At 43.1% G+C, this 19,011-nt stretch overlaps 1 protein-coding gene across 1 annotated transcript; it reads right to left on the bottom strand.

The window, feature by feature from the left end:
- Positions 1 to 18,997, bottom strand: LOC132580766 (N-acetylglucosamine-6-sulfatase-like). Its single transcript, XM_060251831.1, has 13 exons — positions 18,578 to 18,997; positions 14,951 to 15,010; positions 12,112 to 12,315; positions 11,904 to 11,969; positions 11,092 to 11,190; positions 10,797 to 10,961; positions 9,399 to 9,481; positions 7,584 to 7,702; positions 6,708 to 6,811; positions 6,023 to 6,124; positions 5,186 to 5,296; positions 3,705 to 3,812; positions 1 to 821 (listed from the first exon to the last, which is right to left on the bottom strand). Exons 1-13 carry the CDS (start codon positions 18,746 to 18,748, stop codon positions 678 to 680), a joined length of 1,536 nt encoding a protein of 511 aa, XP_060107814.1. The 5' UTR covers positions 18,749 to 18,997; the 3' UTR covers positions 1 to 677.
- Positions 18,998 to 19,011: the final 14 nt, after the last annotated feature.

Below are 19,011 nucleotides of genomic sequence, written 5' to 3' on the forward strand. Positions count from 1 at the left end.
TTCCTAATAAAAAGTTCTTTATTCCATTTATTTTCACAGCACTAACACAGAAAGTCACAGGTGGGATCAAATAGCAGCTTCCTGAGCCACCATAGGCTATACAGCATTTGAATCAAAACTTTTAAGGACAGAGGAAAGGCAGGACCAAACAACTGAGAAAGGACACTCAGATCTTAGGAAAAGAGAAGAAAATACAGTGGTGGTGGTAATAATCCAGTAACTATTGGGAACTGGATTTATTGGTTAAATGAGAAAATGAACCTATCCTCATCCTGTGGAAAGAAGGGTAAGGCTATCCTTCAGTTATCTGGCTATGAATTACTGTTTAGAGTAAGGATCAGCAACGGATGATTATTGGATCATATCTAGTCCACTGAATGGAGCTGTTTGGCCTGCCAGTCCCAGATGCAAAAAAAGGATGTGGATGAGCAGCGGAACAAGTGGCAACAGGAAATGACATCAGGTCCAGGGGGAAACAAGGCACAGAACTTTCCACTCACTCATCCAGCTCACCACCCCATCCTCTTGGTATCAAGTCTCATCAACAAAACTGTCAGCTGACCTGGGCTTGCTACCCAAGAAATCCACAACATAAAGCCAGCACAAAGTCAGCTAAAGAATAGAGATTTCTCAGGTTTCTTGGCACAGTCATTGAGTGAGAGCATCATGGAGGCTCCCTAGGAGCGGCAGCTGGCCCCGGAGCAAGCCTGGAACTTGATCAGCCTCTGGTTCATCTGCTCCAGCAGTGAGGGGTCCACAGTCTTGGCTATATTGAGGAGCTGATGTGGGTCTGAAGTCAGATTATAAACTTCTACAAAAGCCTGCAAAAGAGGACATGAGTCAGGATTTCCTCCCCAAATGGAAGCTACAGTCTCACCACAAACAACCTTCAGGGATGGAGGTGAAGAAAGAAAGATGGTTTTGAACAAATACAGAATAGCAAGCAAAGATCATGGCGATGCCCATCCAAGGAAGTACTAATTTCATAAATGAAGTTCCTGTTTGTCATGGTCAAAATACAGGGAGAGCTTCAGCATCAAAGAGGGGCTGTGGCACTCATTCATGCTCACTCCATTGCAGGGGGTGGGCTGTGGCCCAGTGATACACCACCTGCTTAGCATGCAGAAGGTACCATGTTCAGCCCCCAGCATCTCCAGTTAAAAGGATCAGGTAGTGGGTGTTGAAGACTTCTACCTAAGACCCCAGAGAACTATTACTGCCACTTAGAACAGACACTACAACGTTTGATAGACCAGTAATCTCACTCAGTATAAGGCAACTTCATGTGGTCAAGCTTCTTTTTCACCTAAATCAATGTACTAGCCCAAAGAAGTTGCATGGGTTGAAAAACCAAGCCCAGTACATACCTATATGAAGCAGCTTTTCTAAAATCATGTTTTCTGGAGATCAATGCTTATGTGTTGCTGAATTAAGCTTCCCCATGGAATGGACTAACTGAACTCTAGCAATTATCAGTCTTCTCAAGAGATCCAGTTTGGTGTAGTGTTTAAGTGTGCGGACTCTTATCTGGGAGAACCGGGTTTGATTCCACACTCTTCCACTTGCACCTGCTGGAATGACCTTGCGTCAGCCATAGCTATCGCAGAGCTGTCCTTGAAAGGGCAGCTTCCAGGAGAGCTCTCTCAGCCCCAGTCTGTTGTGGGGGGGAGGAAGGTAAAGGAGATTGTAAGCCACTCTGAGATTCATTGTGTAGGGCATGGTATACATCCAATATTTTCTTATCTTCTTCAAAATGCCAGCAAAGTAGTGATCAGTAAATACTGACAAGTTTTCCAAACAGATCTTCACACACACACACACACAAAATTAAGGAGACCACAGTTCAGTAACAGAGCACATGTTTTGCATGCTGAAAGACCCAAGCTCCCTTTCTGCTGTCTAACTAAAAAAGGATCTTAGGGGCTGCCAATCAAAGTAAGCAATACTGAACTCAATTAACCAATAGTCTGACTTCACTGAAGCTTCATATAGTCATTACAATGAGTTAGAGGAAAGGGTTATTTTCACACAAGACAGAAGACAAGGACCAGTGGGCTTATTCAGCACTCTGAGGGAATCCTAGAATATCCTCCAGAATGCTTGAGAGCAGGAAACCTCTAGCAGACAAACTGAAAAAGCAAGTAGCCATGGTATTCTATTCTATAGGAGGGGATCCAAAATCCATTTCTCATATAAAGCCTTTTATTATGATCAATTAAGCCCAGTCTCATCAGATCTTGGACACTAAGCAAGGTCAGACCTGGCTAGTATTTGGATGGGAGACCTCCAAGGAATACCAGAGTCATGATGTGGAGGCAGGCAATGGCAAACCACCCCCAAGCATCTCTTGCCTTGAACTCCACCCCCCAATGGGGTTGCCATAAATCAGCTGTGACTTTATGGTGCTTTCTACTCCCAACTCTCCCCCCTCCCTGCAAAAAAAATGATAAATCTCTCAGGTTCCCAACTCTTGATCAGGCTGGATGTAGAGTTAGGAATAAAAAAAGAAAAACAGTTCCTGGAGATGACAGAAAAGCCAAACTTGCTATTGGTAGCATCTTAAAATGGACAAGTGGAAGAGTGTTGGAGAGCATGGATGCTTCCACACAAGCTATCTATTCTGGAATAGGTGTTCATCCAGTTGTTTTAAAAGAAAAATCCAGATTACATCATTGTCACATTTATTATGTTCTAGTGTTTTTATTTGACTTTTCAGATGTGATGGAGCAATTCCCCCACCACCACTTGAAATGCAATTGCACCACAGGCTGGCAAAGCATTACTGAAGCTTTCTGTGGGGGCATTTCAAGGCAAGAATGAAATTAGAGTTGCTTTTTTAAAAAAAGAAAGCAGCTTCTATTCATGCTTAATTAACTTGCTGCTTATTCTGGGCACTGGTGAAGGGTTGCTTAATCATGTTCTTTCTTCTGGGGAAGGGAATTTAATTACTCCTTTTTTCCTTTCCTGTACTTCATTAACTCTCCCACTTAGGACAATATTTTCACAATTACAAAACTGTAATGATGAAAAAAAGGAGGGGGGGAGATTTCTGCAACCCTAAGATGAAATGGTGCTGGGGACAACACACATATCTTTTAAGTTGCACCAAAGGCTGTCAGGACAGAAAAGCAAAATAAATAACCCCCCCTATGCATTAATTTGTCAAAGCTAGTAGTTCACTGGCCCTGACCTGGATGGCCCAGGCTAGCCCAGTCTCATCAGCTTTCAGAAGCCAAGCAGACATGTAGCCCAGGGTCACTATACAGAGGCATGCAATGGCAAAGTACCTCTGTGTCTTTTCTTAAAAACCCTAGTGGGTTGCCGTAAGTTGGCTATGACTTGATAGCACTTCAGATACATGGAGTTAAACTGAAGCTCACTTTGGTACTAAGATGTCTTCCATTTTAAGACTGCTATGAAATGGGGCTTTTTCGTTATGACCAGAAATATTTTCTCTCTGCCCGCCTCCAGTTCACTTTTTTTCCCTATAGAACATCCAGCCTGATGAAGAATTCTGGGGAAATATGTAAGCTAGCTCACTACTTTGTGATTGGTTGGGATGATGGGAAAACAGATTCCTTCAAGATGGACAGCTCTGAAAGACTGCCTGACTGCTAATGTGTCAACTGCAGTACAGAATTCCTAGCTCATTAAAACCTCCATTAAGAAGGAAAGGGGGGTATGCAGAAGGTGGCCAAGCTCACCTGAGTATCTGCAAACTCACAATACTGCAAACTGACGGGGCTCAATGTGCGCACACAGGCATAGGTGTTATTGAAGGCATCCTCACACACACAGTCCGGAAAGCAATGCTAGAGTAGAAAAAAAGAGCAAAACAGTTTATACAAAAAACTAGCATCTAGCCAAGAATTTGAAACACCCTAAAACATCCTTGTCAACAAGTGTTTCCCAAACGACCCTAGGTAAAGACTCCCCACCCCTGGACCCTTGCTCACAAACACTGGACTTAGCTCAACCATTGGTTGAAAAAAAATCACATGACTTGCCTAGTCCCACCCAGAGGGCTGAAACATCATCCCTCTAATCCCTTTTCAAAATGTTTGGAAGATATCTGGATTAATACAAAAGAGGAGAGATTTCCTTCCCTAGCCACCCTGAGCACTACTTGATGAGGAAACAGCTGAATATACGTTAAATAAATAACACAAAACAAAAACTTTAATTGCACTGGCATGAGAGTGTGTGGAACACAGAGTGGGAGATGATCTGGGGTAATTGCATCTGTTTTATTTCCTTGGTATACTATAAATTTACAAGGGTACAAGACACTGACAGAAAAGAGGCCAAGAGCATAGCGTCTGCCAACTGGGAAGGCTAGCTTGGCATGTATGAAAATTACAGGAAGGGCTGGGAACAAACTCCACTTTGCATAGGCAAATGTTAAACCTAGTGAGTCCTTAGAGTAAAACCCCTGATGACAGAGTGGCGGAAAGAAAATATTAGGGTTTGCATGTTCTACAGGCACAACGTTTTTGTTTGGAAAAACAAGGTTATATTAATTAAAGGGATGGCTGGAGATATGTGGGTGGTTCCTGACCCAAACCATCCTTTTTATAAACAAAGCCTAATTTTACTTCTGAACTGAGGCTACCTAAGCCAACAGAAAACAAAACTGAGGAACAGGCTGACTCTGAGAAGTTTAACTGTTGAGAACATGTTATAGGGTAGCTTTAAGGGGTAGCTCCTTATGCTATATAATCAGCTACTGGAACTCTATAAAAACTCTAAAAGCTTTGTAAACATCTGGCACTGAGCTCTTGGTAACAATGTGTTTATTTATTTCATTCATTTATACCCCATCTTTCTCCCTAATGAGGACCCAAAAGAGCTTACATCACTCTCAACTCTTCCATTTTATCCTCATAATAATACCCTCACAATAGTGATTAAGAGTGTTGGACTAGGATCTGGAACACTCAAGTTCAAATCCTGCCATAAAAGTTTGCTGGGTGACTTTGGGCGAATCACACTGTCTGCCTAATCAATCTCACAGGGTTACTGTGAGGCTAAAATGGAAGAGAGAATGATGGAAGCTACTTTGGGTCCCATTGGAGAGAAAGGCAGGATATAAATAAATAATCCAGTTTTTATCATCGCAGAAGCTCTGTTTTTCCCCAAACGAAGAGTAAATGCAGCCCTGTGAATTAACAGTAGGAATACTCACCGATACCCCTGCTCCTAAACTAGGACAATGGGGGTCTCTGCCATCACTGCCCTCTCCAGTGTACTCCACCAGGAAATCAGATCGCCAGCTACTGTTGTGTGTCTTGTTCACCTACAGCAAAGGAGACATGTGCATGAAGAAGCATCCCAGCTGTAACATTGCCCTTCCCTTGCTTTCCACCATGACATCCCAAACTTGCCATCCTACAGTTTAATCTATGTGAGAAGTTCTGGCCCAATCCATGCACCCTTAAGAACAGGACTGGTAGCGATAAGGAAGAATATTCTCTAGCAAGTAACTGCCTGTTTGAGAGTTGAATCTACAGCAGAGCTTTTCAGACTTTGTCCCTGGAAATTCAGTGATGATAGACAAACTTACATCCAACTATATTACTGCCCAATACCTTCTCACAACACACAGGGATTCCATGGCAGGTGGTGCAACAGCACAAAAAATTGTTATATTTGTATTTAATTTTGACCATAATATCCTCCAAGTGACATACAACATTTTAAAACAGAATTCTAGCTTCTTTCCCCATTCTCACTAAAGGGCAGAATTCTGCCATGACAATTCTGCCTTTAACCTCTTATAGTCTATCCCTCCCTCTCAGACACCATTCTTTAACCAGTTAAAGAAAACCTACATCATTGTTCTCTGAACTCCTAAGCATTATTCCCAAACAGATTCTGCCCAAACAGACATGTAGGATTATTTTGAGAACAGTCCCTTAGAAAGCGTAAAATTTGAAAACCACAAGTCTATAGGTTTCCTAACAATGACTCTCTTGTTTGCTGCCCAGAACATTCTAGAATGAAGTCATGGGAAAGTTATTACCAGCAGGGGCAGGAAGGACTGTCCATCCATGTGAGTCTGAGAGATATTGATTCCTGCAATATCCAGGAAGGTTGGACCGAGGTCAATATTGAGGATGGGCTCCTGGAGAGGAAAAATTACAGAATAACACAGACCATTCAACTCAATATAAAAAATCCTTCTTGATAAAACACAACTGAAGGCTTTTCCTCATGGCAACAGCTCCTGCAGAAAGCTGACATATCAGGCTTAAGAATTCTAATACAAGTTTTCACTAGCTCATAAGGCATCAATCTTAGCATCTGTAAGCTTCCAGCTTATCACTACAAAACCTACCTTAGTTTTGCTCATAAAACATTCACAGTAGCAGAGATAAAGATCATGTTTGTAATAACCATTCAGCGTATGTGCATCACTGAAGAAGGCCAATCAGAGATTTGGAAGACATCCTTTACATTCATACAGGCATATGAAGCTGTCTTATACAAAGGCAGATCACAGGTTCCTTCTCACCCATTGTTGTCTATTCCAACTGGCCTTGGTTTGAAAAAGGGTTTTTCCACCGGGCCGCTGGAAATCATTTTAACAGGGAGTCCTGAGGATCCAGACTGGGAACTTCTTCATGAAAAGCTATTGACACCTCCAACTGAGACCTTTAGCCCAAGGTAAGGAGGGGTTGGGAAGAGATGAGAAGTGATACACTTACCAGACGGGTCTGATTTGGTTTGATGCCTGGGCCTCGCACAAGCAATGGTATCCGGATGTCAAACTCATAAAGCTGCCGCTTGTCGATGGGCAGGGAAAACTGACCTGCAAAGTCAAGTAAGTCCTTGTTGATTTTTACCTCCAAAGGTAACATCAATGGAAAGATGGTCAGGATGCTTGGAAATATATATATATATATATATATATATATATTTAATACATACTCCTAATTCTCATATATGGATTTTCCACTCAGCAACTTTCTTTGGCTCTTTACTTAGCCCCAGATGCCCAGAACCAGTTCTACCCAACCTATGAGAGGGCAATTATGGGTGAGAATTTAGGGGCTTTCTGCCACCTTATCATATTCCAGGATGCTTTCCTTAATTTTTAAGCTTTGATTTAACTGCACACCCAAGTAAGCCCCCTTTATTTACACAGGTAAAATGAAAACCACGCAGAGTATTTACTAAGAATGCAACCTGCTCCCAATTTGCAGAGTTGCAGCCAATGAGTAAAAAGGCACCAGCATGATTTGGCATGTGCTTCACATTTAACTACATTACATTTGGGTTAAAGCTTACTTGAACCACTTGGGTATGAGCCAGCCAGAAGTATGTACTTTTAAATCCCATAGATTTTAATGCGAGAATAAAGTACATCCTTACTTTCCACTCAGACTAGCGGGTTTTAAAAGCACTTAAAACTTTCCATTTACATGCTGCTGCACTTCACATTACAACTGCATGACTGATGTCCCACCAGTTCCCTAATGAAAAAGAGAGAAAGCTTTTTCTTCTCTAATGCTACCATTCCTCATAGATGCACACACACCACCTGCTAGAGGATATCTAGATAGGAGTAGTTTGCAGCTCACCAACATGGTAACCATGGTCGGAGGTATAGAACACGTATGTGCTGCTCATCAAGCCCAGAGACTCCAACTGACCCACCACTGCTGCCACCATGTCATCCACAGACAGCAGAGTCTGCCACCTGCAACCAGAGAGACACACATAGCTATCTGCCTCAGTATAGATTTACTCACACATTACATTAACAGGATATTTTGACCCACTCCTCTTTTCCCAACCCAGACAGTCTGAACACTGCTTATATGGCATTCACACGTATTTGGCAGCTGTGTGGTCATATTGCTTATTCCATGCTCCCACAGTAACAAAAATAACAAAACAAGTAGATGATTCATGACAAACTGCATGGGTGAGGCTCCTCTTCCCTTCCCCCTCTTCGTAACTGTCCTTGGCATTTGCTTGGTTGCTGAGGCAACCTAAAAAAAAATGACAGCCAAAGGCTTTTAAGATCATGTTGCTAGACCTTGATGACTGTTTGCTGTTGCATCCCAAAATGACAGCCCTCCGACAATGGGGCTTACCTGCAGAATGCACTGCCCTCGGCCAAGCACTGGGCCTTGGCAGAAGGTTCTGTACTCTTGAGGGCAGATCTTTAAAGCTTCAGGATTTAGTCAGGTTGCTAGGGCAACCCAAAAGTGTGCCCTAAGTCTTGCAAAACTTCAGGCAATATTATGCTTGAATTTTACAACCTACCAGCCTACAGTGTACGCCAGATGCACAGCAGGCCCTTTAAAGGTTTATTTGATCCCAATGTGGGGCTTAAGGAGAAGGGAAGCTAAGGGGTTCTCCCAGATGTGCAGACTCATCCCCCTTCATCTTGGCCCCACTGTAGTGACTTACTATTTGCACATGGGCCAACACTGCAGAATTAGATATAGTACCAAGCATTGCCTTGCTGGGTCAGACCAATGTCCATCTGTTCATTATTTGTTCTTGGATCCAAGCCAAGTGACCACTACTCTGGTGTTTCATTTTTTAAGACAATGAGAACACTGGACTTGACCTGAGCCTAGGCTCCACATCTGCCCTTTGAACTCCCTGTGTGGCCTTTTCTAAGTCATTCTTTCTCAGCCTCTGTCTCCACCTACAAAATGGGACCGAGAGGAAATTCTCCCAGTCAAAGTACTATATAAACTGTAAAATGAACTATATTTGCATCCTGCCTTTCTTGCAAGAAGTTTCCGACTGCATGCACGGAACGGGCACCCTGTTTAAGCATCCAGATATTTCTGAAAGTGACTGCCCCTGGGTCTCCCTGCAAATTTTAAGGCCAAGCGAGGATTTCAGCCTGAGTCTCTTGTGTCCAAGTCCAATACTTAGTCTTGTCTGGCCACAGATACAGGTGGCAACCTTGTCTAGAATTGTTCAGGTTGCCATATTAGGCCTGACACTGTGGCTTTACTTTCCGTTACAGTTTCATGAGTGTTAAAAACTTAACAAAGCTTTTTTGGGTGTTAAAACTTTAAAAAGTTTTTAAAGGGGTATCAGTTATAACCTCTTTCTACCCAAATTCTTTAAACAGTAGCCAAAAGGACACTGTCTCTGATCCTCTCCTTATCTCTTTGTGCATATTATGCTCCCACTAACTTTGTCTCTCTGTTGCTCCAATAGGGCTGGCTCAAAAGTTTTTGGCACCCCAGGAGTTCATATATATATCCAATATAGAGGAAAAATCAGATATATTGATATATCTTTAAGTGGGTAAAAGAAATCCACTTCTGTCTAATTTGGTGTCTGCTGCCCTCATTTGCTGGTATAGCTGGGCTGGCCTTTTGTTCCAAAAAAGAGCACCCTAAATATCCTGAATCCATTCTTACCGCTTCCTGTAGGCATTGTCCAGGAACTCAATGGATGTGTTTGACATAGGAGTCTTTGCTTGCCTCACCAGCCAATGCTTGTCCTGCCAAACAAGATCATGATTAGAGATGTTTTCTTCACAGCCAGAAAATGTCATGAGGTGCTACAAGATGCACAAAATTGCCTTATACTTGGACCACTGTCCATCTCATGCAGTACTGTCTACTCTTGACTGGAAGACCCAAGGCACAGAAAGGTTTTCCCCATCCCAGTGCTTGGTATCAGAGATCCTTTACCTGGAGATGCCTGAGATACTCTACAAGCAGAAGGTGTGTTCCACCACTATGGCATGACTCCTCTTCACAGTCAGAGACACCACCACCATTGTCTCCTCACATCTCCACAGCCACCTACATACTTTTCATATATATAGTATACGCCAAAGTGTTCACAATACCTTGCATAAGTTACTTAAATTCTTTACATTCTCATATTAAAGACCAGCGTACAGCAGAAAGATAATGTGATGGTAACTTTAAAAAATTATAGCTTGTAACAGAAGCACTCTCTCCTGTCCACAGCAGGACACAAATTTAAACCAGAACAGAATTGGACCACCTTTTCCTAATTTCATCCTGATCTCTAAAAGCCATTCCAAAGAAGTGGGTCTTATAACTGGTTCTTGAGCTTGCTCAGGTGTGACCTTAGAAGAGCCTGCACTGAGAAGTTGCATGGGATGGGGGGGAGGGGAGAGGTGCCACAGGCTAAGCATCTTCCTTGCTGGCAGAACCTGATGCACTGCCAGTATCCTTGGTGGATTTTAACAGCTTGCCTCTCATTTTATGTCTGCCAACATGTTGGGGGGGCCTAAGCAATGCTAATTCTGCAAATCAGGCAGATCATGAAAGGGGGGCGGGAAGGGTTGCATCAATGCTTAGTTCTTGGGGCCCCTTCTTACACACCAGGGAACTGCTGTTTGCCACTTTGGGGTCAGTCAGCAATTTCTCTCCACGCCAGTTAGGCAAGGAATCCTGGACACCAGTTAGGCATGGAATTTTGCCATCTCCTGGGAATGGAGCAGGGGATATATGTGTTGGAGAGGTATTTGTGAAACTCCTGCATTGTGCAGGGGGTTGGACTAGATGATCCTTGAGGTACCTTCCAACTCTATGATTCTAAGCCATTTACTAATTACAGGTTATAACTAGAATTCTGAGCAATCCCCAGAAACATGAATTCTGAGCAGTCCCTCCTCACATGGGGCAGCATGGATGCCACAGAAGGGATGTAACTTTCACCATGTTATCCCCAGTCACAGCGTGGATGCCACAAGCCCTTGGTGGCCTGCCTTGCCTTAACAGTGCCTTGCTTACAAGCCATATAAGACCACTGCCCACTTCCACTGCTTTGTCACTCACCTTGCCATGGACATTGAAGCTTCCAGTACGTGGTGCTTTGATGGTACTGTAGGCTGACTTGTAGTGGGGGGCTGCAGTCCAGGGAGAGTGTGAGGCAGGTGTGGCTAGCACCATGAGAAAGGGACAGCGAGAGGTTTTTTGCAGGAATTCCAGGCTCCTGTTTGTCTGTGGCAGGGAGGGGATGGGGATGGATGGAGAGAAAGAGAGGTTGAGAGTGGGAGAGGGTCATGAATTACTCAGGCCTCAGAGGGCTGCAGGCAGTGGGAACACAGGAAGGAGATGTGGAGAGACTCACAAGGAGGTCAGTGAGGTAATCTTCTTCATAGTGGTCTCCATGTTTCTCCTCACGGCCATTGGCTGAAAGGGTGTAGTTATAATACTTGGAATTCCCCACCTGTTGGGCATATGCACCAAAGTTATTCACAAGCAAGCTTCTTTCAAGTTTAGCCAACCAAGTCCTAGCCATTTCCTAGCCAAGTTCCATTTCCTTCCCCCCTACACAATATTCCAAGGTTCTAATACTGCAATACAGTCTTCTTCTGTTTTCTGTTTTCTCTTCTCTCAAGATCCTTATGGGAAAGAAGACTACATGTTGCCTTGTTCTGCTTATCTATGATGGGCACAACAACACTGGTGCTTTCCCTCCCTCCTCACATGGGCCACCAAATGTTTTCCTCTTAAGGAAGCCTTCAATTAAATGCCAGTCCACTGCAACATTTAAATACTGCCACTGGTACAAACCAGAGCTTATTTCCTTCCCACAAACCAAGATTCTAGACTGGGATGAAACCCAGGATGCAAAATTTTATTTGCTTATGCACCAACATTTGGACTTTAGAGTTTGATTGAAGGCTTCCCAAATCAGGATGCCTTCAATTGCATTCTGTGTACAAGGAGGGACAAGAGCATGGGAGCATCTGCGTTTGTATGCTTCACAGAACAAATGGCAATTTGTCACTAAGTCTGAATGTGGCTGTTATGTATCAGCCTAACAAGCTTCCCAGTTGAATGAGAACACATCCCAGGTCCTCCACAACCACCAGCCTACCTAACGCACCACCCTCTCAGCTGCAAAATTCAGGGAGAAGAAGAATGTCACAGACTCACCAGGCCTAGCCAGTAGTCCCAGCCCACAGGGATATGCTGAACACCTCCTGCTTTGGGATCGCCGTACTACAAAAAGCAAAGAGGAATCCCCAGTTAAAGGCAAGGAGTGTGATTTCAAAAGGGAGGTGTGCTGGGAAATATGCTACTAAACAACATGAGCTGTGATTCAAACCCTTTGGGGCATGTGAACAAAGTGTACCAGCCTTACCTGATTGAGATATTTGCCAGCGTAGAAAGTTTGGTAGCCTTGCTTTTGCAGATACACTGGGAAGGTAAATGGCTCCTGAAACTTCTGCCAGGCTTGACTGCTACAGTTGCCATCCAAGGAATTGTTTCTCACCAGGTGGTTGTGAGGATAGCAGCCAGTCAAGATGCTGCTGCGGCTGGGACAGCACAGTGGAGTGACTGCAAACTGAAGGCAGACATTTTAATCCATACTATCTGTTCCTACCACCTTCTCCACCCTCCACTGTGACATCCATCCCCCCCCTCCATGAGGGCTGTTCAAAGCATCACCTTAGTCCCACCTTAGTCGGCCAGTGTAGAACTAGTGGGGAAACCACAATAGATGTATTGTTTTCATCTCTACAAGTTTTTGCTGTTCTTTAGTTTACCAAAGTAAGATGAAGCTACAATCTAGCAGTATGTGAAATTATGAATGCACAGGAAGAGTGGAAACAGGCACTTTTTCTTCATAATACTAAAATTTTGTTCTTAAGTCAATTGCATTGCATCTCAGTTTGTCTCAAGGCCAAATTCAAAGTGTTGGGTTTGACCTTATAAAAGCCCCAAGCACATTAAGGGCTATCCTATCCCCAGTGTTATTCAACAACTTTATACACCCCATTTGCCCAGCTGGCATGGAATCATGAGCTGGGGTGTCACCAGTATACTGATGATACCCAGCTCTATCTGTTGATGTGGTTGGCTGCGGACCACTTCAGAACATCTGGCCATGGGTTTGGAGGCTGTGGTTAGTTGGTTAAAACAGAGCTGACTGAAACTAAATCCACTGAAGATGAAGGCCCTGTGGAGGTGGTGGGGGCTGGAACAACTGCCCTCTCTTGACAGGGTGCCATTGACAGCAGAACTGTCCGTCAAGAGCCTGGGAGTGATCCTGGCTGTGCCTTTCAATGGAGGCCCAGGTCACAAAGGTAGTTAAGCTGCCATTCTACCACCTTCATCGGATTAAACAGCTGGCCCCATACCTGTCACTCTTTGATCTAGCCACACTGATTCATGTAATGGTCATCTCCAGGCTGGATTACTGTAACTCATTCTATGTAGGGTTTCCTTTAAAGCTGATCCAGAAAATGCAATTGGTCCAGAATGCAGCTGCAAGGATGTTGACAGGAACACCCTTTACAGCGCATATCCAACTAGTGCTTTATCCGCTGCACTGGTTTCAGATTGAGGACTGATCAAGTTCAAGGTTATGGTGCTGACTTTTAAAGCTCTCAACAGTCAGGGACCAGCATACCTTTGGGACCACCCATCCTGTCACGTCTCATATAGCGTGTTACGCTCAGGTAATCAAAATCTGCTGGTGGTCCCTGTCTCACAGTATGTCTAACTGTCCCTGGCCAGGGCCTTTTTGGCCCCTAATGGAACACTCTTCGAGGAGAGATCAGGACCCTAGGGGACCTGGTACAATTCTGCAGAGCCTATAAAACTGAGTTGTTCTGCCGGGCCTATGTTTGAGGTCAGTACCAGACTCCTAGCCAATAGACTAAACTAAAGTCTCGCCTCCCCCACTGTCCCTTCTTCACCTTCTCTTCTCCCCCCTTCCTAGTCATTCTGCACACCCTGTATGAATTTTTTATGCCATTTTGATTTTGTACAGAAATTGTCATATTTATTTTACTGCTTTTATGGGTTTTGTGTAATTATATATTTAGAAAGTTTTAATTGTATATTTATAGGATGTTATCACCTGCTCTGAGCCAGATTCGGGGAGAGTGGGCTACAAACTGAATAAAATAAATATAATAAAATGTGAATGAAGTTTGAGTGATTAACCCTACAAGTTGAGTGAGATCCTGTGTATAATTTATTAACTTGGGCAAGGAAAGAGAAACAGAACAACAAGTACCTAATCACAATGGGAGGGACAGTGGCTCAGTGGTAGAGCATCTGCTTGGTAAGCAGAAGGTCCCAGGTTCAATCCCCGGCATCTCCAAAAAAGGGTCTAGGCAAATAGGTGTGAAAAACCTCAGCTTGAGACCATGGAGAGCCGCTGCCAGTCTGACAATACTAACTTTGATAGACCAAGGGTCTAATTCAGTATAAGGCAGCTTCATATGTTCATATATGTTCAATCCAAATGTAAAAAATCAAGTTCACGTGATTGGTTGGGCAGGTCAGGTAATCCTCTCCCAAGGTGTAAGATAATCATCATCAGTCTGATACAGAACCAACAAGTAAGGCAAGTGATGCCATGGAGAGTGACAGTGAGCTTCCATGGATGTCAAATTCTGTTGAAATTGTGAGATGTGTAGTGATATCTGCAACATATCATGCACAGTTCTTTGGGTGTGATAAAATTTGTGTGTCAACAGCTTCTAGTACCTTAGGCAGGGTTCTGAAATTTAAACAATGTAAGAAGCATATGCAAGACCACTTTTAAGTTTTTTACCAGCTGATCTCTTAAAAATAACTTCCTCATAAAGCTTTGAATTTGTTTGTATGTAACATTGAAGCTGTATTGGATTTATTGTTTTCTTAAACGAGAACATAAGAGAATCCATGTGGGATCAGACCAATGGCCCATCCAATCCAACACTCTGTGTCACACAGTGGCCAAAAAAACCCCAGGCGTCATCAGGAGGTCCATCAGTGGGGTCAGGACACTAGAAGCCCTCCCACTGTGTGCCCCCTCCAGGCACCAAGAATATAGAGCCCCAGACAGAGTGTTCCAATAAATATTACAGTACAATCAATCTGTTGCTATTGGAAGATAGAATTAACATTGGGTATTTTAAACACTTTGTTTATTGCTGAATATAAGTCAAAAGAGCAATCCTAAGTGACATTAGTGGGATACTTACAGCATTGGCGAAGGAGGCTCCTGACTGACCAATCAACATTTGGGTCTTCTTCATGGGAGTCTGGAAATCAAAACAAACAGTCCAGTCATGGCCTACACCTTGAAGATGAGCCTACAAGAACTTATATAAAAATGTTAAATTTTAGTTTATGTTATTCATATTCCATACAATGTAAATCAATGCAATCAATAGGATTATATAGATTATATATAGATTGATTGCATTGATTTATATTATCTAATGTATATCTAATATGCATCCTATCTCATCTGCACATACATCATTATGAGAATCATGTCAAGTGGCAGCATTTAAATGATGGCAAAGGGCGGGGGGGGCACTCACCTGGTATATGAAAGCACAAGATTACATTCTACAGGACTTTCAAAAGTAACCTGAGAGGTTATTAAAATACATTGAAATCTCCCCCCCAACAAGTAACTCTGTGAGCAAGACTTGGAATCTTGCTGTGAGGCATTACTCTTTGAAATAAGGGTTAATTAAGTTTCTCATTCGTACTCTTTTAACCTGAAAAAACCTTTTTTTATTTTGTTCCTCTGTTGCACAAGCTGAACCAGAGGTTACTTTTGCATAATTTTGTTCCCTTGAACCAAATTTCCCACATAAAATGTAAGCATTTTTCAATATTTGTGTATTAATAAATCCAAATTATACATGCATTATGCACATAAACATGTATTTGCAAATATATTATACACTGTGCATCTAAAATGCACATATGCACACAAGGAAAATGAAACTACAGAACTACACAAAGCTGAAGCTTTTGACAAAAATATTAAGTACAAATGGGAGGAGGAATAATACGGAACATTTGCTTATCATAACCTGAAATCTTTCTCTCCCCTAGCCCCTACTTAAACTGCTAACCTTGGCCACCTGTGGCTCAATAATAGCTTGAACCATGGGTCTTTATCAGATGGTTCAAACCCAAAATTAATCAATCCTATTTACATTTTTAAAATGTGAAAGGAGAGGGAGAAATGGACATTACACCATTAAAATGAAGAGCAGGCCATGTGTTGCAAATTGCAGTTCAAGTAGCTGGTGACCTTTATTAAAGTCAAGATGGTGCCAGAAGCTTCTGCAAATTAGAAGATAATCTCTGGACAACTACCTAGCTAGCTACTGAAGAACTCTATGGTAGGCAATCTTTCTCAAGTTATCTTTCGCTTTGGTGGGCAATCTTTCAAGCTTGCGCCACTGCAATGATTTCCACCACCTCAGTCACCCACCACAATCCCATGATCCAGAGAGAAGTCATGCATCATCAAAATCCACAGCACTTCCTCATTTCAGACGAAAGAACAGAAAATGAGATGGATTGTTCTTGTAGGACAGCCGAGAACTGGCATGCCAACAGATTAGCCTGCTTCATTTGGTGTCCTTGGCTATCTACTGCTGAGGCAGAAGTGAGTTTAGCTCTTTAATATCTTCTCTGTTGTGTCTGGCATTTGTCCTGGAAAGTACAGCACAGCGCACCTGTGGGCGGTGCCTGGAAGGGACAAACGCAGCCCGCCTATGACGATCAGTGGCGGGAAATTTAACTGGCCAGGATTGGACCTGATCAGGAATAAGGTTGTTCCGGGAAATGTAAGAGGGGACCCGGCCCCGCCATGTTGTCTTTGTGATGTACTCGCTAATAAAGCATGTTGCCATCTGGACGTCTCCGACTTCAGTACATTACATTCTCTATAAGAAAAGTCTTCAAAGTGGGGAATGGGAGGGTTGCTTGAGTCCAAAACAATTAATCTTCACCTGGTACAAGCTGTAGGAAAGTTCTGCGGTGAATGCATCTGACCTTACAGTTACATGTTGCTAAGGTAACACTCTGGTGCCATCTGGCCCTTGCCTTCTACTGCTATCCAGAATTAACACTTTGTTTACAGGGGAGGAATCTGTTCAAGAAGTTAGTAATAATACAAAACTTGGCAGGGAATTTTTTTCCTTGGCCTGAAACAGTTGGAAGCATTTTATCTAGTCCTGCAAGGCAACTGACATATGCTTTATACTTCCATACTATTTATATAGCTTAGTGTGTCTCCTTTTGAACATTAGTCAAGTTTATTGTGATTCAACATCAGAATTCAGCATCAAAGTCATCAGCAAACACTTCAATTGGTTTTGAACACTATTATATATTAATCACAGCCCCCCAATAATCTCTTATTTCATGTAGTCTTAAATCCTACTGCATAAATTAAAGTACCAAGACCCTTCAGACAAAGGCTCAAGAAATGTAATATTATTTATTCCCCAGTTTCGGAAAGTCAATTTTCAGAGACCAACATCTAATTTAACTATTTTTCTACAGCAGAGCATCTTTCATAGAACTAAGCCCTCCTCCCATTGCATCACTTCCAGCCAAAGACAGAGGCATCAAGCACTGGGTAGTTACTTGCTCTCAGCAAGTAACTGAAATATAGAACAGAGGCCATTTTGAGTGCCCTTGTTGTAAACAGGCACCCAATATTAGAAGGAATTTTCTTGTGTTAACATTTCCGTCTTGCGTAGCATCGTTTTATAAAGTATTCAGCAGCACATGCTACAGCATGGTAGAAGTCACATTTACTTGGCCTCACACCACCTTATTATCCAAGGTCAGTCAAGCAGGGCAAAGCAAGCTTAGTCACCTTGCCTAAAGAGTCATCCTGACCTGGAATCTTTAGAAGGCCTTGCCACCATGACATGCTTCTGGACAGTCTTCAATGAAGTTCCATTAGCCACTGGGGGGGGGGGGGGTGAGAACGGTACATGCTAAAACAGCACCCAGAACACCCTGACTTGAGAGCAAATAATTCCTTTGGGTTGCTTGGCTTGAAAGCTGCTTTGAACTATGACTTCCAGAACCAGGAACCACATTATTCTCTGCTTTTTAACCACCAATTATGCCTCAGGATATGGAAATGTGGAAGCTTAGTACACAATCCTCTGGGTTAGAAATCTGCTTTTTTCCCCCTGCTGCAAACTAACATTTAGTAGCCAAAAGAGCCCTTTACAACTTGCAACTCCTTAAAAACTAGCAAAGTTTTATTGACTGCACTATGCTGTCACTCCAGAGCAAGTCCAAAGGAAATAAACTAGATTCCAAAATTTCCATATCAACATGCAGAGATGCAGAATGTGATTAAACACACATACATGGACTACATTACCCCAGTGAAAATCTAGTACAAGGTAAGCTTGTAGAAGTCTGCAGCCAGGGATCTTTTTAATAGCTAGTTACTCTGCCAGGTACTTATTACTTTTCAGATTTCTCACTTATTTAGTCTTTTGTAACATAACACTAAAGAAATCTCCCTGCTTGCAACATTGTGTGAGTACTCACATACAATCACACCTGTGTGGCCTCTTAAAAACAAATAACTGAAACAAGAGTTCATATTTGCTTAGAAGCAGCATCTCCTGAAGGAAAATGGTAAGGCAAATGGTCTCTTTATATGCTCTGTCATGGATTTCACACCGGAGCCCTGGCACATAGCAAGCTCCAAAAGCACTTCCTTCAGTCTTGTCACTTCGGGTTAAGACTGCAAAACTTTCAACAACCATGTTGCAAGGGAGGGGGGGAGGGAGGACTCCCATAGCAGACGGACCTGGGTTACTTACCATGCCCCCGAGCACTAGGTCTTGGTCATCTGTCAGGATTAGCAGTATGTTGTGCCTCTCCCTCCTTCCACCTCCTGCCTCTACCACTGCCCCCACGGCCAGCAGGCAAGCAGTTAAGAGACATAAGAGAGTGCCACCGCTTAAGAAGCTCCCCATGGGAAGGACTGGCATACCCTCACCCGCCCGAGCAAAGGCTACTCCTAGCAGCCAAGCTCACACTTGCAGAGTTTCAGGAAGTGCAACTTTCTACTTGATCATATGATGCGCACAAACTCCACCTGCCTCTCTCGTGCTCCCCCCACCCCCAAGGCTGCGCTGGTCGGCAGAGCCTTCAGTTTCACTACTAGCCAACCACGCCAGTTGGGTTGCAGCTCGCGCTGTTTTTGCAAGTATTTCTAAGCGCACAGTGAGAGGGTCACTAGTAGTGGGTGGGT

This window comes from Heteronotia binoei, chromosome 12 (assembly GCF_032191835.1).
Source record: "Heteronotia binoei isolate CCM8104 ecotype False Entrance Well chromosome 12, APGP_CSIRO_Hbin_v1, whole genome shotgun sequence".
Taxonomy (NCBI): domain Eukaryota; kingdom Metazoa; phylum Chordata; class Lepidosauria; order Squamata; family Gekkonidae; genus Heteronotia; species Heteronotia binoei.